At 44.7% G+C, this 21,291-nt stretch overlaps 1 protein-coding gene across 2 annotated transcripts in view; it reads left to right on the top strand.

The window, feature by feature from the left end:
• The window catches only part of TBC1D2B (TBC1 domain family member 2B), a 71,540-nt gene that overhangs the window by 11,356 nt on the left and 38,893 nt on the right, over positions 1 to 21,291 (top strand). For both annotated transcript variants that reach the window (XM_064480661.1, XM_031440723.2), the window contains exons 2-3: positions 7,009 to 7,162; positions 16,866 to 17,031. In XM_064480661.1, the coding sequence (XP_064336731.1) occupies positions 7,009 to 7,162; positions 16,866 to 17,031 (320 nt within the window). The remainder of the gene's footprint in view (positions 1 to 7,008; positions 7,163 to 16,865; positions 17,032 to 21,291) is intronic.

Raw genomic sequence — 21,291 nt, 5'->3', positions numbered from 1 at the left:
GAGAAAGACCATAGAGGAACTTGTGATTCCTGCTGAAATGCTGAGAGGATGGATTTTGTCTCGGACATGTCCTTCTCATTCTCCCCCTTGAAAACAAAGAACACAGACCCAAGTTTGAATTTTGACTGTGCCAAATGGCTGTGAGATCTTGGGGTTGATCATGATAATATGGATAGTTGATGCCTAATGAGTAGTTACTGTGGGCCAAGCACTGTTCTGAGCTTAACACGCATTAACTCACTTAATCCTCATAACAACAGGACACGAAGTAGGTTCCTGTTACTCGCATCTTCCCAACGAGGAATCCAAGGCCCCGACAGGTTAGGTGACTTGCCTAATACAGCCAGCAAGTGGCAGAGCTGGGATTTGAACCCAGACAGTTAGGCTCCAGAGTCCAAGTAGGTAATACTTTGGGTAAATAAATAATACTATTTTGTGAGATTGTTATGAACTTTAAATGATGGTATGTATAAAGTGTTTAACACAATGTCCAGCACACAGTAAGTCAAGACCATCCCTTGCATATCTTCAAAATTTGGCAGAAATCTATGCATCTATTGTCACAAGCTGCAGAAAGAGACAAAATTTTAATTACAAAGGCATCTTCTTTTATTAATTTAAATGGTTCTTATTTTGCATTCAAATTTTGAATCAAATTTGAATTTATTTTCTTTGATATTGTGACCTAGATTTCACACCTAGGTCATAGTTTGTAAATACCTTCTTTCCAAATTTTTAGCCAGTTGCCCTAATGCCATTGTTTAATAATTAATACCTTTCTCACTGATTTGATTTGAAATGCTACATTTTTTTTTATCTACTTATCCCTGTGTTTTGATTCTCTAGCAGTAGAGCGCTGGTTTAATTATTGTGGCTTTATAATGTGCTTACTTATTTGGTAGGGCAAAGCCTCATCCCTTATTTATTTTTTCAGAATTCTCAAAGGTTAGGCTTAAAATGAAGATTATAATCTCTTTGCCATGCTTTGAAGAACTTCTTAGAATTTTGGCTGGATTTGTTGTTGTTGTTTCTATAATGTATAAGGACTTCTTAAATGTATACCTATGCCTTTTATGCTTTGATTTTAATTGTGAACATGTTTCTAGTTGTCTATTGCTGGTGTAAAGGAAACTGCTCACTGGGAGTGTCTCAGAGGTGAGAATTGACCAGGTCTCACCTAGTTCTGTACCTCTTGCGTTGACTGCTGTGTTGGCCTAGGTCAGGCTCTAAATAAATATTTGCTAAGTGAATGAACAAACGTTTTTATGTACGTGGTGTTTTTCTCTCTTCCTTCTTTTGGGTTTCTTTAGATAAATTCCCAGGAATGGAATTTTGGGTCAAAGGAGATGAGCAGTATTACAACTTATACAATGTGCTGTCTTGATAGGTGGAGATTCTTTACCCAAGGGCTGGAGACCCAGGGAGTAAGAGAGCTTGGATCAGTCAGTAGTAGTGAGAGTAGTCAGCAGACGAGGCCTGACTCCCTGTGTATGCTGCTAGATTGCTACTCCAGCCCTTTGCCCCATTAATTCACTTGCCTGCAAGAGTAGGCCCTTAATAAATGTATGTTAAGATAAATTAACTTTATTTGGGGAGTTTTCAGAGCACCAAGGAAAGAGCTGGGCTTGGAAGGAAGGAAGTCCCTGGGGTCCAAGAGAAGGGTCAGGTGTCTGGGGCCCATTTTCCCATGAGCAGGCTTCTGGGTTTTGGGCTATTGGAGGTCTGGACACAAAAAGGGTTGTGGAAACAGCTGGGGCATCACATGTTTCTAATCAGCCAGCTGTCAAGGACTGAATTCCACCTCAAGCTGGATGAGCCATGGCCTGGTTTTCATTCTTTGAACTGGCACTTCGTGTCATTGCACCTGAATGCAGCAGATGTCTGTCATATCAAGACTGTGCCCACCTGGTCCTTGTCTGCCCCTAACTCCCCAGAACATCCATGCAGCTGTGTAGGGGACAACCAGAATGGCTTTCCAAGATGTCTGGCTTGTTCTCTCATGTTGGGATTGGTGCTGTATTTGAACTAGAGTGTTAGCAGTCTTGAGGAAGTAGCAGGAGCTGAACGCAGGAGAGAATGAATCAGATACTTGATGCTTAATTAACTATTCGAGGCACTGTGCTGGGCATCTTGGACCTTATTGAGGCCAGCAGGTCTTGCCTGTGCCTTCAAGGAACTTAGACTAGCAAAGAACATGCAGGGAGATCCCCCTCTGCCGTGAGACGCTGTTTTGGGCTACATGGTGCTGTGAGCTCCCCATTCCACAGGTGGAGAAGACATGCAGGCTCAGGTCAGGGAGACTTTATTTGGAGGTGGTATTTGCATTGGGCTTTGAAGAATGAATAGGAGTTAGAGAGACAGGTGTTATGGGAGACTCAGGATATGGCCCCAGTGAGCCTTTGGACAGCGGATACTGACACCTGGCCTGCTGGATGCTTGCCTGTCATTGGCGCTCACTCTCTGCTGAGCTTTGAAGCTTTGCCCCGTCTCTGTCCCTTCCAGCATGATTGGAATGTCTGTGTGGCTCTCCAGAATGTGGGACTAAAGCATTTAAAATGGTCATTTAGGGTAGGGTAGGGCAGATACTGGTTCTCTCCTGGTCATGCTGGTGGTGATGATAAGCTTCAGCACTGACTAGCTAATTTGTCAGCAGCTGGGCTGCAGCTCAGTGGGAGAAGCTCTGGTGATAGATTCCTTGAGGTGCCGTCTATGAAGCCAGATCCTTCGAAGGTCCTACTTGTTCTCCTTTGGGAGCGAGCAGTAATGGTACTGAAACTGTGAGCCATCAGCCACAGCAGCCAGACCCTTTTGGGTCCCTAAAGAATGTTGGCATCTCCATGGACATTCACAGAGCATGAGGTGGTTGGAGATACGGAGGTGCCTAGTTAAAGAAGAAAGATATCTTGAGTCCTAGAGTCCTGTAGTGGGTGAATAATGTCGGCTGCCCCACACTCCCAAGAACCCCATGCCCTTGACCATTCCTAAAGCCATTTCCCACCCAGCCAGATCTCCCACCAACCTTGGCACTCCAAATGAAATTGGTTTGCCATCATGATTGAACAGTGCTAGATACAAATACAGTGTAAGCCAGATATATACTTTTAGGTTTTTGGATAACCCCATTAAACAGGTGAAAGTAATTTTAATATGTTTTGTTTCACCCAGTGCATCTATAGTATTTCATCATGTGGTTCTAAGCCGCACCTCACGTGCTCACAAGCCACGTGTGGCTGGTGGCTACTGTATTGGACGGGGCAGATCTAGACTAGCTTTACGTGACTCACTGAGACTCGGGCGATGAAGGGACTTGTTTGTGATTCTACATCTAATTAGGACTGAACAAGGCCAAATCCCAATTCAGTCTCTATTTAAAACATATCAAATGGAAAACACAGAGGCTTCGTGGATTTCTGCTGATTTTGCTGTGTTTTACTTCAAATCCTGCCCTGCCTTATAGCCTGTGTGTGCTTCTGTCTTTGAGTTTTCAGCTCCCGGAGGGCGGTGCCTTTGGGGGCTTTCCTGCCACCTTGATGGTGGCATGTGCCCCAGAGCCATGCCCCTCCAGCAGCCTTTCACAGCTGCTTGGGGATTGAAGTCGTGATGCTTTCAATGATGGCTGTTTTTTTTAAAAGGAAGCAAACCCCAGTTAATCATTGTCTCGAGGCAGTTTTGCCTGCCTTATTGACCAGATTTCTGTAACATGAAAAATTTGTCAGACACTGAAAGCATGTGATGTAAAAGTTTTTTTGCCCCAGGAATTTAGTGAGAGATGATTAAGAGGTTACTAATTGTTCCCCAGTTAGATTTAAGACTCAGAGATTTAAAGGGAAAGGGCTTTCTTGTAAAAAGCAGATTTTTCATGTTGCCTGTTTTGCAGGAACAGCTGGAGAGGTTAGTGAAGGATCTGACCCAGTGTGGCCTTCTCCCTGGGACAGGGATGGGGGCCAGGTAGGGGAGCCAGTAGGAGGACCAGAGCACATGCACACGTCTGCACACAGATGCACACACTGCCCAGACACACACTTTCCTCTGAGCTGGAGGTTGGGGGACTGGGGGCTCAGTGTGGACTCTGAAAGGTGGAAGGACGGACCAGGTGGGCTTTGGGCTCTGATTTGGCTGTGTCTCCCAGCCTCTTGCTTTTCCAGTCCCCTCTCAGAGTGCTGGGTTCTCTCTGTCCTGCCTGAGAGCTAGGCCAGGCCCCCACCATCCACCCTGCAACCAAACCGCTACTCAGACTCCAGCTGCACTCGAGGGTTCCTGGGCCTGAGTGAATCTCCTCCCCTACCTGAACCCTGCCCCGACCTACCTCTGCCCTCCCTGCTCTTTCAAGAGCGTTGATTTTGCCTAATCTCATCATTGCCCTGCCAAGAATCCAAGAAGGCACATGAGTCCCTTTGGGCATGGCCCCTGCGTATCTCAGCCCTGCCCCCTTCCATCCCCACCCCTCCTCTGGCCCCTACTTGCTTCTTTAAGATCAAGCTTCTGCATCACTTCATGATTATTTGTTCATTTATTTCTTCACTTATTTATTCAACAAATATGTGTCTGGTACTGAGCTTGATGCTAGAAAAATGGAGACATCTCAGAGTTTATGCTTCTTGGAGAAGACAAACATTAAGCCAATACTGTGAACCTTTTGAATCTATAGATAGCAGTTTTCCTAAACTCTCAGTACTTTGGCCCTTGCCCCACCTCCTCTGCTTGGTTAGATATCTTTCCTCAGTGCTTTCCAGTCACACCAGCCCCACCTCACACACTCTGGTCCCTGTCATCGCATTTAACACACTCTTGAAACTACTGATTTATTTTTCCTGTCTTTCCCACAAGCCCCGATTCCAGGTACCTGATAGATAAATGTTGATAGTAAACGTTGGTTGATTGGATGAATGGAATGACGGCTTCCTGATGTTTAGAAGAATTTTTTGTAAGATACCCAGAGATCCTGTAGGGAACGGTTATCCTTACCTGGGGCTATGTGTGCAGGTGTTACTAAGAAGACCCTAAGTTGTAGCCAGAGCACCTGGAGGTTGCCCTTTGCTTGTGGACAGTAGAGGATTGGTCTCTGGCTTATCCCTTGCTGTGGGGCCTGCAGAGCAGTTTTCCAGATTGCCTCTGACCCTGGGAATCATTGTGTGTGATGTCTGCACACCTCACTGGATGGCGCTGGTGATGAGATTCCCGTAATTGTGCCATGGCATCCTTCTCCTTGGGACTCCTTTGTGGGGGCAGCCTGGAGACCTGTGACCCACATCTGCCATCTGGTTTCTTTCTTTACAGCTAGGTTCATTGTTTTGGGTTCCCTCCGCGTCGTGGTTGATTTTTTTTTTTTTAATGGATATGGTGAAACACACTCTTTGTGGTATATAGTTCTTTGAGTTTGGGCAGATGCATAGAATCATGTACCCACCACCACAGTCGTGATGCAGGATAGGTCAGTTACTCAAAAGTCCTCTTGTGTTATCCTTTTGTGGTCAACCACTCCGTTCACCCAAGTCGTGGCCACCACAAATTTGTTTTCTGTCCGTATAATTTTGCCTTTTCAGAATGTCACATACATGGAATTGTATAGTATGTCGCCTTTTGGGACTAGCTTCTTTCGCATGTGCATGTAACGTTCATCCATGTTGTAGGAATCAATGGTTTTCTCCATCTGATTGCTGAATTCCATTGTATGGATGTGCCACATTTTATTTGTTCACCAGATGAAGGACATTTGGCTTGTTTTCAGTTTGGGGCGATTATATATAGCCTCTGAACATTTGCATGCAGGTTTTTGTGTGACTATGTTCTTCTTCCTCTTGGGTGAATACCTAGGAGTAAGGTTGCTGGGTCACTTGATAAGTGTATGTTTCTAAGGAACTGCTGAACTGTTTTCCAAAGAGCTGCAGAATTTTACATTCCCACAGCAATGAATGAAAGTTCTAGTTGCTCTGTACCCTTTCCAGCACTTGGTATTATCAATTTTAAAAAGTTTCAGCCATTGCTGTAGATGTTCTATCTAGTTGTTTTTTTTTTGTTTTTGTTTTTTTTAATTAAAGTATAGTCGGTTTACAATGTTGTGTTAATTTCTGGTGTCCAGCATATTGATTCAGTAATACATATAGGTATTCCTTTTCATATTATTTTTCATTATAGGGTATTACAAGGTACTGAATATAGTTCCCTGTGCTATACAGTAGGACCTAGTTGTTTCTCTATTTTGTGTATAGTAGGTAGTATCTACAAATCCCAGACTGCCAATTTATCCCTCCACTCTGCCCCTCTTTGCCTCCTGGTAACCATAAGTTTATTTTCTGTGTGAATCTGTTTTTGCTTGCTTTGTAAGTAAGTTCATTTGTGTTATTTTTTATAATTACCCATATAAGTGATATCATATGGTATTTTTCTTTCTGGCTTACTTCACTTAGTATGGCAACCTCCAGGTCCACCCATGTTGCTGCTGCAAATGCATTATTTTTATTCTTTTTCATGGCTGAGTAGTATTCCATTGTATATATACCACAACTTTATCCAGTCATCCATCAGTGGCCATTTAGGTTGCTTCCATGTCTTGGCTCTTCAGTCTAATCTCTAATCTGCAGTTTTCTTTGTGCACTCTCCCAGATGCTGACAGAATTTAAACACCATTGATTTGATTCGGCAAGGATGTCATCCATATCCATGTGAGATTGGATTTCTTAGGATAGAGTTTATAGGTGCTCAGAGTGAAAGGGCATAGGAATAACAAGCCTTCCTGAAGCCTTTTGAGAAAAGTGTTATATTGTATCATCCTATAATTTTAGAATTTTAAAAGGTTTCTTATTAGTAAGATTTTCTTTATGTTAAAATTCCTGTTTGCTTGACCAACTCGTAGCAAGCAAAAGCTGCTGATGTTGAAACTGAAATTTCTTTGACCTATTCTTCTTAACTCTCCCTTTCATGTGACAAGGTGTCTACATACAACATAACTTTCTTAAGCTCTTCATCTTGTTGGTGGCAGTAACACTTTTTTCCCTTCCCTCTTTTTAGGCTCCTAACCGTCAACTCATGACTTACTGGTTACAAGAGCTTCAGCAGAAGAGATGGGAATATTGCAACAGCCTGGATGTGGTTAAATGGGACAGCAGGACCTCCCCAACTCCTGGGGACTTTTCTAAGGGTCTCGTGGCCAGAGATAACACAGGTAGGACAGAAGTGGAGGGGACCTGTGTCAGTGCTCTGCGTGTCGCTGTTTGACGTAGCAAGTCAGCTTCGCAGAGAAATTGAGAATGAAAATAAAGGCGATGATCCCTTAAGAGTGGGCAGCATTCCATAGTTACTGAGGGCTTCTGCTTCCGTATAGAGAATTGTGCTCAAGCCTAATGACGGCCTTAGGAGTCGGGCAAGGCCAGTGCCAAGCCCCTGGGGAGATGGCACGGCGGAGGTCAGTGGGCCGTCAGTGGTGGTGCTGTCACCACAGTCCCACAGCCCTGCTCGGGCAGGGCTGCTGGTGTCACAGATGTTTGCACACGTGGGCTAGGTGTTCTCAGAGCACTCGCTGTGACTCAGTGATGCTTCCTGGGACGACGTTAACTCTCAGACGTGGATTCCACTTTATCCTGGGTCTATGGCATTTCTACAGCCCTGACCAGTTGCAGTGTGGAGATAATGTGGTTTTAAGTTTGAATATCAAAAGTTAAAACCCCATGATCTTCTCATGTTTGGTTGTGCTGAGCCCTGTTAAGTGGAAGAACAGGACAACAGTTATTCACAGACCACCCTCCTTCCCTGCTCCCTGCAAAGACTACGGAGGTGGCCCTTTTCTTCATACAGGAAGAAGAGCAGGCCCTGAAAAGGCAGACCCTTGAGCCCTGAAGTAAGGTGTGAAAAGGCCAGGCCATCACACTCAGGGGTCAAAGGAGTGCACGCTGGGATTTAGCTGGCACAGGCTAGCTCTCACGCCTGTGAAGAGGGCTGGTCCGAGCTTCATAACCCCTGCGGGAGCTCTGCTTAAGAGAACACAGGCTCCAGTCGAACTTCTTGTAAATCAGCGGTGGCATTGGTACGTGTGCGGCCAACTTCTTTTGGAAATGAATGTCTTCTTGGACTTAAAATTTTTTTTTTTCCTCCAAATCTGTTTTCCTGCCAACCTTGTTTTTACCAATCACAATATTTTTCAGCAGGTTAACTCTCTGGTCAGTGAGAAACGACCTGCCAGTGTGTTGTGCTGGGACGGTTCTCACGTCATTGTCATGGGTGTCTTAACCCTCCAGGGACACAAGCCCAGACCCCCTCTATGTTTAGTTCACACGTCTGCTCACTGACGCCTGCGTTTTAAAAAAAGCTGCTGTGATAGTGCTTTTGATCAAAAGAAGCTCTGTAACTTAGTACCAGTCGTTTGGAAGGTTTGGAAACCCTGCAGGGAACCCGGCGGTATTCAAGACGGTAGCTCAGCCGGTGCCTTTGGCACAGAGGACACTCAGTTTGCCTTGACTCCTTCGTTCTGAGGAAGCCACGTGCTTCTCTCTAATGGAGACTCAGGCCTTAGACCAAAAGGAGAGCCAAAGTGGCGCCTAGCCCTATGGTTTCTTTATAATGTGGATCCTTCCTTCTTTTAAAGTCAGAGACAACACCTGCAGCCCACGTCTGGTTCGGGGACTCCATTGTGGGGGTGAGAGTTTGCGCCCTCTGGCATTTACTCATTCATTCAGCCAGGAGACGCCCATGATGGGCCTGGTTCCTCCCCTCACGGAGCTTCTGGTCAAGCGGAGTGTGAAGTGAGATCCACATGGGAGGAGGGTACAGGGTTCCAGGAGCCCGCGACCGGGCTGAGCACAGCTTTGGGGTGGTTGGGGACCCTCCCTGAGACCCAAAGGCTGAGCAGGAGTCGGGCTGGGTAAGGGGAGCGGAGTGCCCTCCAGGAGCTGAAAGGAGGCTGTGGCTGTGGAGGACAGTGTGCAGTGAGCTGAGCCTGGAGGTTCACCCAGGGCCAGGGCGGACAGGGCCTGGGCCTCTAGGCTTGGGATTTGGGGCTATCCTGAGAGCAGTGGGATGTCTTTGAAGATTTTATGTGCAGAAATGACTGTAATTTTGAACTGCCGCCAATTTTTAGATGGCATTTAAGAACGAATAATGAAACCCTGAACTAGCAGGCAATTTGCAAGACTTACTGTTTAGGAGGTCAGAACGCCTAAAGGAGGAAGTCGAGACGAAAAGGCTAGATTTTAGCCTCTTTCATTTTTATCATTTTAGATAAAAATCGGTTAACAGATAGTGTGTGAAGGTGTGTGATGGACTCTGTGACGCTCCTGAAGCCATGCTTGTAGTTACCTGCTCAGCTTAGCCTAAGCCCTGCTAACTCTGGCTAGGATTGAAGACAGACGTTTTTGTAACTCTGATTTGCATTAAAAAATAAAACTTTTCCTACTGTTCTCTCCTTGTTATCCAGTATTTGGTAGCAGTTTCATTTGTTGCCTAATGGTGTCACCCATCAGGACCCTCCTAGCACCTAAAGTCAGCCTGGTGAGGGATGTAGGGAATTGGCAACTCCCGCTGACAGGCAGCCCAGTGTGCCGGGAGGAGCCCTGCGGGCCTGGGTCTGAGTCTTAGCTCTGATCTTTACTGTTTGTCAGACTCCGAGTGAGTCATTTTCTCTCTAGTAAAGGGTAGCAAACTGCAGCCTGTAGAATTGAGCTTTTATTGGAATAAAGTACCACTCATTTATTTGTGTATCATCTGTGGCTGCTTCTGCACACCAGTGGCAGAGTTGAATAGTTGTGACAGAGACATTTGGTTCACAGGTCTGATATCTCCTACTGTGTGGCCCTTTAAGAAGAAGTTTGCTGACCCTTGCTGTAGTGTCTTGAGGGTACCTCTCTTTTTGAGCCTCAGTTTCTTCATCTGTAAGATGGAGCTTGTTCATTTAGTCTTTCACTCCGGGCATTCTTGTATTCTAGGCATTGTGCCAGATGCCTGGGTATAAAGATGAATAAGTCATGGTTCATGTTCTCAAGTAGTGTGTGGTCTAATGAGGGACCCAGACAGGTAAAGAGACCTGTCCAGCACAGTGTGTAAGCACGGGCCGGAGGTGAGCACAGGAACCTTACCTGCGCTTGGATGTGGAAGGAAGCTGGTGCTGTCTGAGAAGGCTTCCTGGACTAGGAGACAGCTGAACTGAGTCCTGAAGGTCAGGTAACAGCTGGCCTTGCGAAGCAGGGAAGCAAAAGGCCTGGAGGCCCTAGAGACCAGGGCCTGGCTCGAAGGTAGCGTGGGTGGGCAGGAGTGACAAAGAGAAAGCTGGAAGGATGATCAGGGACCAGACCTGGAAGGGCTTATAGGATAAGCAAAGGGGTGACTGAGTGATAGGGTCAGATGTGCATTTGAGATGATTAGCCATAGCCGAGTAGGAGAGAACAGATTCCTCTGCAGGATGAGAAGCAGGGAGACCAGTTATAAGGCTGCTATGGTCATCCAGCCTAGAAGTCATAGTAGCCTTGACTAGGGCTGTGGCAGAGAGGATAGAAAAAAGTGGGCAGAGTTGGGAGAGTGTATGGTAGAAACACTGGAAGATTAAAAGATGGGATTAGCTTTGAGGGAGAGGGATGGCTGAAGGTACCATCCATGCCCCAGGCCCGGGAAGTCATCTGGATGGGAGTAGAAGGAATACTAACAACCTTGTCCACCTGCTGCTGCCCACCCCCCAGTAGTTCTGTTATGAGGATCAGATGGGAAACTGCATCTTTGAGTGTAAAGATATTTATGTATATATAATATACATTATGTATACATACATATGTAATATCATTTTGAATTGGTTAGGATTCTATTCAGCTGCAATTAACAGGAAACTTAATAGGGATTTATGAATAGAGATTTTTCACATGATAGGCAGTTCGTAGCTGGCAAAGATACTCCCCAGTGCCATTGAGGGACCATTCTGTTCTTCATCCTTAGAATATTAGCTTTCCTAATCATGGTAGTTGCCTTTGGGAGTGGCACCTATATGAGAAAGGAGAAAGCTTCCCCAGAAACTCTTGATTTATGCCTCATTAGCTAGAACTGTGTCACAGGGCCATCCATAGCTGGAATGGAGTTTGAGGAGGCAAGTATCTTAAGCTGAGCATGTGGCCACCATCAAAACGAAGGTCTATAAGGAGGAGCTGGAGTGAGTATTGGATAGGCAGCTGGCACTGTAGTGTAATTGCCTACATTAAATTTATTTTCTAAACTATAATTTGAAAAGATACATGTACCCCAACTATGTATTCATAGCAGCACTATTTACATTAGCCAAAACAGGAAAGTAACCTAAAGGTCCATCAACGGAAGATTGGATAAAGAAGATGTAGTATATGCACACAATGGAATATTACTCAGCCATAAAAAAGAATAAAATCATGCCATTTACAGCAACATGTATGGACCCAGAGATGATCATACTAAGTGAAGTAAGTCAGAAAAAGAAAAAGACAAATACCGTGTGATATCACTTACATGTGGAATCTAAAATATAGTGCAAATGAATTTATTTATAAAACAGAAATAGACTCACAGACATTGAAAACAAACCTATGGTTACAAAAGGGAAAAGGAGGCGGGGGAGGGATAAATTGGGAGTTTTGGATTAGCAGATAGAAACTACTATATATAAGACGGATAAACAACGTCCTACTGTATAGCACAGGGAACTATATTCAGTAGCCTGCAGTAGGCCATAGTGGAAAAGATAATGGAATAGAATATATATATATATATATTGGAATCACTTTACTATATACCAGAAACTAACACAGCATTGTGAATCCATGATACTTCAATTTAAAAATTTTTAAAAAATTAACAAAGCAAAAAAAATTTTGTTTTCTAGAGATAATGTCTCCAGAATAAGAGTCTGCTCATCTGTGTGATTGGAATTCACGGCTTTACATTAGTTGATCAAGTGTTAGAAAGTGGGATGATTTTGTTGCCTCTTTATCTGATCTGTCTGCCTTCTGCCTGCAGCCTGGCCTCTGAAAGCTTGTTGTGCCTCGGACACCACTCTGCACGTCTTCTGTGTTTGGAGAGATAAAGGCCTAGTTCCAACACAAAGGGATAATTTGCCAAGATAAAATCAGGAGTCTGCAGAACTTCATAGCATTTAGGAATGAGGTAGCCAGAACCCAAAGGAGGCTTGTTAGCCACATTACAAGATGTTATGTCCAGCACATTCTGTTTACTTCATTTCCCGTACAAGCCAGTAAGCAAACAAGCCAGGGATAACAAGGACTTCTTGAGAGTTCAGGAGTACAGAGGCCCTCAGCATCACAGGTGGCCTCAGTGCCTTAGTACCTGTTTGAGTTCGTGGGTGTACCTCGCAGAAAAGGGTATGGTGAAGACGGTTGAGGGATGACCACACATTTCCTCCTCGGAAGCAGCCGTGTGGTGAGGGTAACTGTTGTGCCCTAGCGGCTGGGGTGGGAGCAGGGGGCGGGGAGGGGAAGTGGCTGCTCATTTCGGTCCTCCCCGGTCCTCCCCTAGTTTGCACAGGGCTCTTTGTGTGAGTGTTGGAACTGGCTGGAAGAAAACCAGAGGCTGGACGCAGACCCAGCATTAGCAAAGCCACGGGAATCCCACATAGTCATTTAATGTCACAATTCCCTAAAGTCATCAAAGAAGCTGAGTTTTTATGTAATCCTGCTTGTAAAACACCACAAAATATCATGTGTTGTTTTTAAGTGTAAGTCATGGCTATCAGCATCCTATCTGAGAGGCAGCCTGACCTGGTGCAGAAAGCTCACGGAAGCTCCGGCACTCACTGCTTCGCTGTCTGAACAAGGTGCTCTGAGGTTCCTACTGAATCGAAGGTTCTGTGACTCCTGATGTCAGGCTGTGAAAGGAGGAGAGACAGTGAGTGGGGTTAGATCCCGGCTGCACGTGAGGGAGCCTGTGGGGGCCTCCTGAGGAAGATCTGAGGAGACTGTCCCCAGCGGGCCAGAGCGCGGTGCCTGTGGGGACAGCCTGGGCCGGCTCTGGGATGGAGCGTGGTGAGGGGGGTGGGTGTTGCTGTGGAGGCGCTGGGGGCACTGAGCCGGTTGCAGGAGGGCAGGGCGGCGTGAGAGGGGAAGAGAGGGAAGAGATCCGAATTCAGGGATCTCTTGGTACGAGGTGGCAGGAGAGGGGGCAGTCAGGAGTGTAGCCCCTTAGGGAACCACGGGGACCTCCTGACTGGTTTCCTCACCCGAGGGAAGGCCCTCCCTGCCGACCCACAGCAGTCATCTCTTACTCATTCCTTCAGCCATTTTCCCAGTGTTTACTGATCTCTCCTCTGTGGTGTTGGCTGCACAGCTGTTAGCCCATCAGACTGGAGTCCAGTCTGAGTGAGGCAGAGAGAGAACAGATGGACAAGGAGTTAACCCGACATGGGGACTGGCCCGCCCTGGGGACTCGCAGGACCTGGTGGCTTGCGGCCTCTTCTTTTGGGGGCTTAGATGCACTGTGCCCTCACTTGGAGGATAACTATACTGGATTAAACTCACTTTGATAGAGGGGGAATAAAAGCCTTTTCAGGATAACCCCACCCTGTCTGCCCCCTCCAGTTTCCAGCAAGGACTTGCAGGCTCTCTTTTGCATTGTTCTTTGACGCCCGTGGGAGTGGCCCTTTCCCAGTGCTCTGCCCTCCTCTCGGACACAGCTGTGTCCGGGACTGGGTTTTATGGGGAGTGTCCTGCAGCACTTGGTTCTGCTCTCCGCGAGGTTGCTGGAGGGGGGCCTGGGCCTGACTGAGGCGGCCAGCAGGCAGGCCGGGAGCAGGAGAGACGGGGAAGACTGACGGAGGCGCCCAGATGTGAGCAGGAGCCTCCCCTGTGTGGGTCCCAGCGGGAGACTTCGGGCCCCGCTGTCAGCATGCATCCAGTGGGAAGGGCTCTGGAGATCTGGGAATGGCCACACTGGAATGAAAGAGGCTGTGCTGGAATCAGAACCCAGGAAATACAAAATTTGTAGCCCAGAACTTGCTCAGAGCTGTCATTTAGGCATTTGAAATTTTACAAAATAATGGAGAAGGTTTAAACCCCAAACTTCTTCCCACTGAAGCTGCAAGATAAAGCAGATGTTCGTGAATCCAGTCCGTCCTCTTAAAGACGTCAAGGAAGTACTGCCCTGGCCTAACTTGCGTCCTTCTAGAGGTGGCTCCCTGAATGCTAAGTTACCACATGAATTGAGAAGCCAGCAGCTCCACTTTTAATTAAGGAAATCTCACATGTTCTTTTAAAAACTGAAAACCAGACAAAATAACAATAATAGCTAAACTTGGGGAATGGCTTCTTTCTTACGTGAAATAATGACTTATAGAAATGGTCTGTTTTGCCAACATCCTCCCTGGCCTCCAGTCTCTTCTGCACCCTACCCCCAGGGCCCAAGTTCCTCAGGAAGCATTTCCAGTGTGGGCCCAGCGTTGCTGCAGCACGTGGGCTTCTCGGTAGCAGGCGCTTGGCCACGCGAGAGCGCTTGACAGTGTCACCCGCAGAGGGGCCGCTCCTCACCTTGCTGCCAGCCCACACAGGAAGAGGGGGCTGCACCAGCTCGCAACAGCCACGGGTGCAGTATGTTGGGCTTATTTCAGGCTTGGCTTAGAGTTGTCATGCTTTGCCTGTGAGGGGTCTGCAAAAGACCAGCCTCTGGGAAGCCTGAGTGTCAGCCCTGCCTTTGTTGGAAATAGAAGAGGTGTACTGTGTCCCCACTGACGGACACACACTGTCAGATATTGGGTGCCCCCTCCACCAGGTGCAGCCACTGCACCTGCCCTGTGATTGTTGTCCACTGCAGGGGCAGGTGGCTGCCTTCTGGCCCCAGCTCTGGGCTTTCGTGTTCTGACAAATGAAGTAGGTAGAGGAGACTGGACCCGATTATTGGTCTTCAAACTTCTTTTTTGTTGTTAGCTCTTTTTCCAAATGAAATCTTGAGGGAAACTCCAACATATAAAAGAGTGAAAAGAGGAACCACTGTGGTTGAAGCTGAGAGTGGGACCCCTTCCTTCTCTCCCTCTGAAAATGCCCGAGGCATCTCCTGGACCCTAAGACTCAGAGGAAGGTCTGGATACCTGGGATTTGATGCGTTCAGTGGTGACTTGGAACTTAACATTTTGTTATTCTGTGTCTCTCCTAGACATGTTCTCCTTTAGGGCAAGAACTCTGTCTCACTGTTTGTTGTACCCCCAGCACCTAGTGCTTCATACATGGTGTTGATTTGAACCAAGAATCGGGAATCGGTGTGGTTTGTGACTTCTGCTTTCTTGACTTAATCTTGTAACCTGCCAAGCCTATAGTTCTTCTGTCTCCCAGCCCACGCTCTTGCTTTTCCTGCTCAGGATCCTGCTATGAGCCAGGTGTTGGCGCTCCTGACCAGGACCCCGTTCCCCTGATGCAGTCACTTCTTTGTGTCACACCCAGCATACCGTTCCCAGTGTTTACCTGGAGCCCTTCCCTGCTGTCAAGTTAGTGACCTTCCAACAAAGTTTGAGCCTGTGGTAAAGTGTTCATATTCAGAACATCAGTTTTCAAGGGCCCTGAGTCCAGGCTTCCCTGTGCTCTTCCTTCTCTGCCAGTGCTCGGTGACCTGTCCTAAGTGACTCAGGTTGTGTGCTCATCTTATTAGAAAATAATTTTCTTCGTAGATATTAGTGTTAAGCATTCCGTTCTGATTCTCTTTCCCTTGAAAGAGTGATGATGGTTAATATTGCCAGAGGAGGGGTGCTTTATTAAAGGGAAGCACAGATCAGATTGATTATTGTGAAACAGTGTTAAATTCTGTTTATAAACATGTATATTCTCAGAGAGATATCATTTGGAAGAATACAAAGTATTTATTGTTGGGTACATTTGTCAAAACTTTAGAAAAGTAAGTTTTTCTTATGGGAAATTTGAAGTCTATGCAGAGAGAATAGCATGATATTACTCACATGTTTATCAGGTAGTTTCAGCAGTTAGTATTTCATGAGCCATCTTGTTTCACTGATGCCCCTACCCACTGAATTTTATTTGGAAGCAAATAACATGTTATTTGAAGCAAATATTATTTATTTTAAAGATACCAAAATATTATTGCTTTGAAGCATATCCTTGGCCTCATACGACTGCAGCCTTAAATATTTCAAATGCTTAAATTTAAAAATATATTTTGAAGTTTTTGTATTCCCTTCATGCTGTGTTAGCACTAATTTTAAAAGAAACTGGTGCAGTATGTGTATCTCTATTTTGTGATAGCTATTGTATTCTGAAATTTTAAAGTATTTCAGAGAAAAAAAAATACAACATAGAAATATTTACTAAACACTGAATAAATTTTTAATAGGAAAGAAAAATATATATTCTGAAATTTGATCATATTTTAGCATCAGTGTATTTGCCTGTGAGTTTATTGAACTCCTTTGATATGCAAACTTTTTTTCAGTGTCACTATTTGCAGTTAACAAATATGTATATATTCTGTTCCCTGTACTTTCTCACAGGAAAGAGCAGTAGTATAATCTGGTCTGCCCTTGGTTTTTTTTCCAACCTAATACTTTATCCTGGAAATTGTTCCTTATCGGTACAGGTGAGTGGACTGAGCTCAGCTTAATGCCAGTCTTACTGATCTGCAGGAGAGCAAAGGGGAGCCCAAGCCTCTTCTTTCCCTGGGCCATCCTCTTAACACTTGGTGGTATGAAGCATATACAACCTTCTTTGGAGAAACGTGGATCTACTTTGGATGAAAATGGTTGCAGAACACCCTAATCATTCACAGATTGTATTTTTATGTAGTATACATTGAAAATATAATATAATATATATTATATCGTTTTTTACATAGTATATCAAGACAGTATTTAATGTCAGATATCAGGTTCCCTGTGGAAGCTTTGAATAACTGATACTTGTTTGTCTTTCTTTCAGATTTAATTAACCCGCACCAAAATGCTTCTGCTGAAAAAGCCAGAAATGTCCTAGCTGTGGAGACTGCCCCTGGAGAGCTGGTGGGAGAGCAAGCCGCGAATCAGCCCGCCCCAGGGCATCCGAATTCCATTAACTTCTCTTTGAAACAGTGGGGCACTGAGCTTAAGTGAGTCTTTGGAAAGTAACCTGTGAAACTGAAAACCAATTATTTCTGATAATATATGTTATAATTTTATGTATGAAATTATGAAACCACCTGACATTTGTGAAGGTATTTGTCACTTCCAAGGTGCTTTTGCGTACTTCATTATTTTTTTTAGCTTGTATGGAACGCCTGTTATGTGCCTGATACTGTGAAACACTTTCACACTCATGGTTTAATTTAATTGCTTGACTCTGTGAGGTCGGTCATGTGGTTGACATTTTACGGAGACAGCAGTTGGCCCAAGAAGAGTCCCTTTCTAAGGTCACAAGGCTCCCAGGCTGCAGAGCTGAATGATCATCCCCACAGTCAGTTTTAGAACATCTTCATCGCCCCCAAAAGAAGCCGCAGTACCTGTTAGCAGTCCCTTCCCATTTCCCCCAAACCCTTCCCATCCAGCCCTCAGTAACCACTAATCTGCTTCCTGTCTCTGTGAGTCTGCCTGTTCTGGATATTTCATATAAATGGCATCATGCAATATGTGGTCCTTTGTGTTTCGCTTCTTTCACTCTGAGTGTAATGTTTTCAAGGTCCATCCATGTTGTAGCGCGTATTAGTACTTCATTTCTTTTTATTGTGGAGTAATATTCCACTGTATGGGTGTACCGCCTTTTGTTTACCCATTCTTCAGTTCACGGACATTTGGGCTCTTTCCACTATCTGGCTACGATGAGTAAAGGTGCTGTAAACATCCATGTGCAGGTTTTATGTGGACATAATTTTTCAGCTTCTTTGGGTAGATGCCAGGGAACACGATTGCTGAATTTTATGGTAAAAGTGTATTTAACTCAGTAAGAAGCTGCCAAATTGCCTTCCAAAGTGGCTGTACTATTTTCCAGCACCATTTGTTGAAGAGATTATCTTTGCTCCATTGTATTGTCTTTGCTTCTTTGTCAAAGATCAGTTGATGGATTTTATATGGGTCTATTTCTGAGTTCTGTATTCTGTTCCATTAATGTATTTGTCTGTTCTTTTGCCAATAGCACACTGTCTTAATTACCGTTGCTTTATAGGAGGTCTCAGAGTAGAATAGTGTCAGTCTTCCAGCTTTGTTCTTCTTCAATATTGTGTTGGCTGTTCTGTGTCTTTTCCCTCTCCACGTAAACTGTAGAATCAGTTTGTCAATATCCACAAAATAGCTTGTTGGGATTTTTGACTGGGATTGCATTGAATCTGTAGATCAAATTTCTTCCTCTAGTCCTTTGTATCATTGCTGTCATTCACTTCACTTATATATAAAGCATACATAAGCATATATATATACACACACATATGTATCCATAAGCATACACATGTATACATAAGCATATGTAATATATGCATAATATAAAGTCACACATGTGTAAAGCATACATCGGCATAACACATACATAACATGTATACGTAAGTATATATTGTTGGTATTATTTTGAATGAACTATTATTATCTGTTAGATTAATTAGCATAAGAAAAATAAAAGTTTTCACTTTACTTTTACTTATTCCTTCTTCAATACACTTCTTTATGTTGGATCTGAGTCTCTGACCTGCATTATTTTTCCTCTCTCTAAAGTACTTAATATTTGTTGCAAGGCAGGTCTACTAGCAACATTCTCAAATTTTTTTTTTGTCTGAGAAAGTTTTTATTTTTTTATTCTTAAGTTTTTTTGGTTGTTGATAACAATAAAATATTTATCTTTTAAGAAAAATTTTAAATATATTTTTATTAAAGTATAGTCAGTTTACCATGTGTCAATTTCTGGTGTACAGCACAATACTTCAGTCATATAGGAACATACATATATACGTTTTCATATTCTTTTTCACCGTAAGTTACTACAAGATATTGAATGTAGTTCCCTGTGCTGCACAGTATAAACTTACTGTTTATCTATTTTATACTCCTTAACTTTTGAAGGATAATTTTGCAGGATACAGAATTCTAGATTGGTGGGATTTTTTTCTCTCACCACTTCAAATATTTCACTCTACTTTTATTTGCATGTTTCTTTCTTTTTTTTTTTTAACATTTTTTATTGATTTATAATCATTTTACAATATTGTGTCAAATTCCAGTGTAGAGCACAATTTATTTGCATGGTTTCTGAGGTGAGATCAGATATAATTCTTATCTTTGTTCATCTATAGGTAAGGCTTTTTTTTCCTCTGACTTTTTTCAGAATATCTTATCTTTGATTTTGTGTCATTTGAAAATGGTATGCTCTGATCTGATTTCTGTGGCATTTATCCTGCTGGGTGTTCTCTGAGCTTCCTGGAGCTGTGGTTTGGTGTCCAACATTAATTTGGGGAAATAATCCATCCTTATCATTTCAAATGCTTCTTCTTTCCCTTTGTCTCTTTCTCCTACTTCTGTTGTCCCCATTATGCGTCTGTGACACCTTTTGTGGTTGTCTCAGTGTCCTTGGATATTCTCTTCTTGTTTTTTTTCCCCAGTCTTTGTTCTCTTTGCCTTTTAGTTTGGGAAGAGTCTAGTGAGATATCCTTAAGTGCAGAGATTCGTTCCTCAGCTGTGTCCAGTCTGCTGATAAGCCCATCAAAGGCATTCTTCATTTCTGATGCAGTGTCTTTGATCTCTAGCATTTCTTTTGGTTCTTCCTTAGGATTTCTGTCTCTCTGCTTACATCACCCGTCTGTTCTTGCATGCTGTTTACTTTATCCATTAAAGCCCTGAACATATTGATCATAGATGCTTTAAATTTCCGGTCTGATAATTCCAACATCCCTGCCATCTCTGGTCTGATGCTTGTCTGTCTCTTCATACTGTGGGGGTTTTCCCTTTTGATACGCCTTGTAATTTTTTTCTTGGTAGCTGGACATGATGTTCTAGGTAGAAGGAACTGCTGTAAATAGACTTCTGGTAGCACGGTGATGAGGCATGGGGAGCGGGAAGTGTTGTTCAGCCCCCTGACTAGGTCTCAGCCTTTCAGTGAGCCTGTGCCTCTGGAGTCTGAACTTCACAAGTGGTTCTCAGTTTTTTACTCCCCCTTAGATGGGGCAGGATGACTAGAATGGGGTGGAGTTGAGTATTTCCCTTCCCCCAGGTCAATTAGGCTCTGATAATACCCAGGTTAGGCTGTGGTTAACTAGTTTTCCCTGGAGGCAGGCCTTGTTAAGAACAGAGCACTCTGGAGTATTTAAAAATGGTTCTTCTTCCCCTCTCCCTGCCAGAAGCGAGAGGGGATGTTTCTCTGGTATTCACTGTGGGAGCCTGGCTCCCGGAGGTCAGTCTCAACAATACTGTGGGGCTCCCCGGTGAATAGGTTTTTAACTCTCCGACGTGTCTGCACTGGGCCTCCAGCAATTTGTCAGCCACAGTAAGCGTTCCTGCCCTGGCAGTGGTTCTGCAGGTGCGTCTGCTCCAAGAAGCCGCGACCCCCTCGATTGGCCTCTCTCTCCAGTCTTGGGGGTAGTGGTTTGCCGTGGGTCCTCCCGTCTCTTATGGACCCAAGAAGCGGCTTGTTCCTTCGGCCACCATTTCCCCATATTCTCACTCCCTGAGCCACTGTGTTACAGCCATTCTGTACCTTGCTCTTCAACTGTGACCTTCACTCATGGTGTATCCTTCTGCCGGGGAAGGTGGAGGGGAGGAGATTGGTAGGGCTGCCCACCGAGTGACTACACCTACGGCATCTCTGTCCTCATGGATTTCAGCCTGGCAGGCTTCTCCTTAAAGAAAGAGTTCTGTCCTCCTGAAATTGTTAGAAAGCCACCAAGAGGCTGTCCCTTTATTACACAGGTTAAAAAGTTGATGCTTAAAGAGGTAAGGTGACTTGCCCAAGAGACATGACGTGTGTGTCAGAGCTGAAAGGCACCCTTGGTCCCTTGACTGGAGCCCAGTGCCCCTTCCACTTCCCATCATAAGGACCTATTTGGGAAACTCTTGCTTTGCCAGATTCTCCTTCCTAACTAGTCTCATCTGCCCTCAGAGTTAGTGATGAAACGAGGAGAGACAGACCTGTAACACTGGGGGCTTTCTGACTGTAGAGCACATCCTGCCTAGGAGAGCGAGCGCATGGCACCTCTGCTTGTAACAACTGACAGTTGAAGGTCAGGATTAGCGGTCGCTGGGAGTTATCTTCCATCAGTTGTGCCTTCCCAGTGCAGCCTAGTCGTTAAGAGCCAGACAGTCGAGTTGAGTTCCTAGCTCTGCGGCCGAGTAGCTGGATAACTTGGGCAAATTACTTGACTTTAATTTGTAAAATGGGGTAATGATCACCTATACTT

This window comes from Camelus dromedarius, chromosome 29 (assembly GCF_036321535.1).
Source record: "Camelus dromedarius isolate mCamDro1 chromosome 29, mCamDro1.pat, whole genome shotgun sequence".
Classification (NCBI taxonomy): Eukaryota; Metazoa; Chordata; class Mammalia; order Artiodactyla; family Camelidae; genus Camelus; species Camelus dromedarius.
This window is presented reverse-complemented; position numbering and strand designations above follow the sequence as displayed.